General features: G+C 29.6%; 1 protein-coding gene across 1 annotated transcript; it reads left to right on the top strand.

The window, feature by feature from the left end:
• Positions 1-3402: 3402 nt before the first annotated feature.
• Positions 3403-4275, top strand: LOC145575181 (uncharacterized). Its single transcript, XM_081633084.1, has one exon. It carries the CDS (start codon positions 3403-3405, stop codon positions 4273-4275), a length of 873 nt encoding a protein of 290 aa, XP_081489210.1.
• Positions 4276-5612: the final 1337 nt, after the last annotated feature.

Genomic DNA, 5612 nt, shown 5'->3' with positions numbered 1-5612 from the left:
ATTTAACTATTTGGCTTGTTTACAAATCACAACAAATTTATAAATTTTGATTTACTAATATATATTCAAATATATTCGGTTTTAACTAGGTTATTCCAAATTTAATTAATAAACCATTAATTCTAGGAATTTTTTTAAATAACCACCTTTTATTTTATTTTTTAATTTTACCACCCCTTAAATTAAAAATTTACTCATATTACCACCTTTTGAAAAATTCCGTGGAATTCTCTTCTATGGGTCCTACCCAACGGCTAGTAGTTGCTATATTTAGCTTTCTAATTGTTTCTCTCCCCGATTTTTTCCTATAACACTTCCTCTAAATCAATTAGCCCTTTCTACTGCAATTTCTCCCAAAATCCCACAAATTTAGCTACTTTTTAATTGTAAACGCATCCCCAAGAACCAAAAAAGCTGAATTTGCATCAGGTATTCTCACTTATTTTTTAAAATTAGGGTTCTTGTCACACTGTAATTAGGGGAAATTGGAGGATTATTTAATTAGGGTTCTTGCTTTTTTCTGGAAAATAGCTACTGCAAAGAACCCATCGTTGATTATTTAACGCCATCTTTGGTTGTTTGTTGGGGACCAAAAGTTGTGGTAAATTTCTTGATATTAGTTCAGGGCAATGGCGTGCATAGAGGTAAGAAATTCCGTAGCTTTATGCGAAAAACCCTAATTCATTAGTAACAAGAACCCTAATTGTCGAAATACCCCAATTAATTTATGCAAAGAACCCTAATGCAAGAAAACCCCAACTTTCCCCAATTGAAATACGCGAAGAACCCTAATTTTAACAACATATCTGATTGCAAATTGAGTTTCTACACTTAGGAGAATCGTCTTCAAAAACAACTTAGCAAGAAGTGTGAATATTTGGTAGAAATTGAAGAAGAAACATCTACTTTAGTTTGGGAAGCTATTTTATACAAAGAAATGGTGAGGAAAACAACTGCCAGCGAATTTATGACGAAAGAAGGAGAATAAAGATGATTTTTTTTAGAGGATTTAATGAAAATATTTAATGAGAAAAGGGTTTAGTAGAGTTAAATTGAAAAGTAAGAGGGTGAAATCAAGAGAAAATAAGAAGAAAAAAAGGGAGGGAAATACGTTAGGTGGGGCCACTGACGGAAAAGTCACCTGATTTTTGGAAAGGGTGGGAATCTGAGTAATTTTTTAATTTGAGGGATGGTAAAATAAAATAAAATAAAATAACGGGTGGTTATTTCAAAATAGGTGTTATTTGTGGGTGGTAATTTAAAAAATTTCCTTTATTCTAACATATATATAATATAATTTTAACAAACATTTCATGTATTTCTTATGAAGCAATAAAGATTCGTTATGATTTTAATTTTGAAATATTAATATGGCAAATCTTGGAATCCTTAAAAGGTAGGCACAACTAGGGCTATTCATTGGTCCAAGACCGGACCGACCCGGACCAAAGACTATAAATTAGAATTTTAAATAACGAAGAACAAATCGATTACGCTTGGACCAAACCCGGACAGACCGAAAGAATCGGTCCAAACCCGGATCAGGCCGCTTTGGACCGATTGAAATTTTTTTAAAAAAAAAGTTCTATTTTTTTTTTAATAATTTTATGGAAAACTCGAAAAAAGTAAATTCAACACTTTAACATTGTTTTTGTATATTGAGTACAAAAAGCTCAGAAATTTAAAGTTTTCTAAGCTTATTAAGGATAAATTTAACCATTATTTAAGATTTCACGCATATTTTAATAAAAAAAACGGGTCCGGTCCAAGATTGGTTTTAATAAGGTTTTAGATCGGACCGAAAAAAATACATTTCTAAACCCAAAGACCGGACCAATTTTCGATCCACGGGGTTGTCTGAGGTGGTCCGGTCCATTTTTTCGGTCCTGACCGATTTATGAACACCCCTAGGCACAACTATGTAAAATAAGGAAACATAATGCAATTTGTATATTGATTTTCATACATCAACATATATATTATAGACTTCGTAAAATTTAAAAAGAAATGTGTTTACTAAGGAAACGAATTTGAAATGTTGAAACATATCACGAAAATCCATCAAAAAATAAATATATTTACCTACACAATGTAAAGTAGTTTCATTTTTCCAAAGTTTGGACTAAAGGATATGGATGATCCTCTAACATTCAATTCAAATGACGTATTTGGTAGAACTAATCTTTAAGTTAGAAATTTCGGTAAACAAATTCTTTTATTTTGAATCTTCAAAAACTATAAATTATGTCAGTAAATTAATTAATTATTCTTTTCTAAAAAAAATTAAATAATTATTCTATCTGTATTGAACAAGTCTTTAAGAAAAACATGCGATTATGGAAGTTTAGAAGTAAATTATATAAAGGCAATAGCTAACGAACGCCCCGGGGGCGTTGAATAATAGAACACTTAACTTGAAATAAACATTAATTACACAAATCGACGCATGATTTGGACATACATTCTCGGATTAGTAGCATTTTATGGACTTTTAAAAGGGTTATCCAAAGCCCCAGGGGCATTCGTTAGCAAGATCCTTATATAAATGTAACCGTTCGACTAATTATGTACCAAAGAAGTAAATTATGAAAAATACGAAATATATAGATTATTACTATATAAAATGTGCTTTAGGATTCGTGATCTTATCCTTGTTGTAATATTATTAGAATAGATGAAATATATTAAATGAAGAGATCAAACAAATCCTAAGATAATTAATCCTCATTAATTTGATAATAAATTTTCTTTCTTGAAAATGGTTAGTTTTGCAAATAAAAAAAATATTTTTTTTAATACTTCCTCCATTTCAAAATAAATGCCCCAGTTTGATTAGGTGCATATGCCTATATATAACTTTGACCAATAATTTTTTATTAAGAAAATGATATATATAGGCCTTATGGCTACATATAAGCATTAAAAACACACTAGAAAATCGTATAAAGTTAGGAAATCATGAAAATATAAACACTAATTACACTGATAAGGGCAACATTTCCCTAAAAAAAAAAGGGCAACATATAGCATAACCCTATTTTTAATTTCAATCAGTATATATAAGTTGATATTTGAAAACTATAAGTTAATACGATTTTAAAAAGAATACACATGATAATTTTTTTTTTAATTTTTTTTATGAATTACAAATATGGTCAAAGTGGATTATATGAACCGTTTAAAAAAATAAAAATGGGTAGTTATTGAAATATAGAGAGTAGAAAATAACGTGTGGTTAGAGTGCTTTGACACATATGTTGACTCTGTTTGTATATATATACACATGTAAGTGTGAGTAAAAAAAAAACCATTCAATACAAACCCAATAATTCTCTTCAATTTGTGCAAAAGTGTTATTTCTCTTTCAAATATTTAAGTTTGTCTCTTGAAATTTTTTTTGTGATGGCTTCAATTACGGTTGGACATCTTTGTGATCTCCATGTAATGAGTCGAATCTTCCTTCTTGTTCTTTTAGATGAATTTGCTTTTGATCTAAAATCATCCCTTGTCATTATTGCTTTTATGATGTGGCTACAAGACTGTAATAATGACAAATATGTAATTTACAGATTGATACATATTTTGCGTATAGATGACGCAAAAATGTTTATAAGAGAAGTCGCTTTCTTTATAAATTTCTTAGAATCATCGGCTGATGATCCTCAACATCTTTCCACCATATATGCCCCAATTTTTGACAATCCATTACGATTGGTCATACCTATACAAACCCTTTACCAAAACAAATACACTGCCATAAGCGGTATAAAAAGATATCTTAGAAAAACTTGTACCAGAGTTTTTTCTGACATACTAGCTTCAAAACTACAATCTGGTTGTTCAATTCAATTTATCCCATACCAAATGATTCGAATTCCAGGATCTCCAGATCCAATTTTTGGTTTCATCTACTTTAAATTTTGGCCTAAAAATCATGTCTTTTCCACAAATTATGACATTTTTTCGTGGATACATGCATTGGGCTACATCGAGGATGAAGAGGACCGAACCCTATATCTGACATTTTCAAAAGGTGAAATTGTATCAGAAGATGAGGTGAGATCATTGTTCACCTTAGAATTTGGAGACTGTGTCCAGCGTGTTCATATGCCAGAAATTAGGCATAGGCAACAAACTCTATTTGCGCGTGTTTCCATGAAGTACGTCGAGACTATAGATATAATACTTAAAGGTAAAAGTCTTATCAAGTTTAAGATTAGAGGAGGGAAGCATGTTTGGGCTAAGAAATATAGATATCGAAACTTCAAAAAGTAAACAAAATTATAATTTGAAAAGATATTGTGGCCCTTAATAATTATGAAATAAAATTTTATTCAGTATCGCATACTAATTATAATGGTTTACTTATTGTTTTTACTCTCCTATAATGCTATTTGTATGTGTGGAAGAAGATAATCGCATGCTATGACTTAAGGAAACATGCAGTGTAAACCCTCATTTTTTAAGTACAAAAAATATTAATTATAGAAAAAAATAGCTTTTAATTAATATTGTGGAAGTATATATAAACTTAAAGGAACTGTCATTCTTGACCACAATGTTAAATTGTAAGGCTTACAAAATCACATGATCAACCTGCTTAATCAATCTTGAATGCCAACCATTATTTAAAATTGTAATAAATTTATCGTCATAGGGCCACAAAAGATAAAGATTGATCGCAAAGAAAATAACTCAATATGTCTTCAAAATGTTGAGTAACCGTCACTTATTTATTATATATAAAGTTTGCATTAAATGATAATATTAATTCAAATAATGCAATTACCACATAAGTATTATAAAATCATATAACTCTACACTTAAGAATATATATTGACTTAAATTAAACCACAAACTTAATCGCTCAATCACGAAGGAAGAGGAGTTTAGAATCTTCAACAAAACAAACTAAATTAAAATAAATATATAAAAACATAATTAATTGTCTCATTAAATTTCTGGTAAATGTGAAGTATGCAGAGCATACTGGTATAGACTACTACTCTAGAATGGAACTTTTACGACACGTCATTAGTAACAGACACTATGAGAAAACACTAGTTGATAGTGTGAGGACAATTATATAATTAAAATGTTAGTTTATAACTTATATGCCGCTATTACTAAGATGTTAATTGCATCTAAGGTTTTCCTTGTATGATTTTTTTTTATTGAACTCTTATGATTAGTATTTAAAAATTTATGTCCTCTAAATGTTTATTAACTTATTTGCCCTCATTATTGTTAATAGTTACCTTTTTCCTTTAACTCCTAAGAACATTATATGAACATTTATAGCCTTAAAATTATTTGTGTACATATTTTTCCTCACTAATGTTGCCAACAAGTGAAAAAGCTCTCTAAACAGAGCATTACCTCTAAATGACTTTGAATAATTAAAACAATTTTCCTCCTTTAGAGAGTGTGTTAGTGAAGTAATTGTTCATTCCCTTTTTGGCTTTTACAGTCAAATGTTAAAAATTATTCTTTGTGAAGGACGGTGAATTGAATAAATCCCCCAAGTATCTTCCAAAAAATGATTTGGTGGTCATATTAAAATGACTTGCTATATGCCTTTTTTTTTTGTGAAGGCTATATGCCTATATGGT

Source organism: Chenopodium album, chromosome 2, assembly GCF_948465745.1.
Source record: "Chenopodium album chromosome 2, dcCheAlbu1.1, whole genome shotgun sequence".
NCBI classification, from domain to species: domain Eukaryota; kingdom Viridiplantae; phylum Streptophyta; class Magnoliopsida; order Caryophyllales; family Amaranthaceae; genus Chenopodium; species Chenopodium album.
Note: the sequence above shows the minus strand (reverse complement) of the source record. Positions and strands in the feature narration are given on the sequence as shown.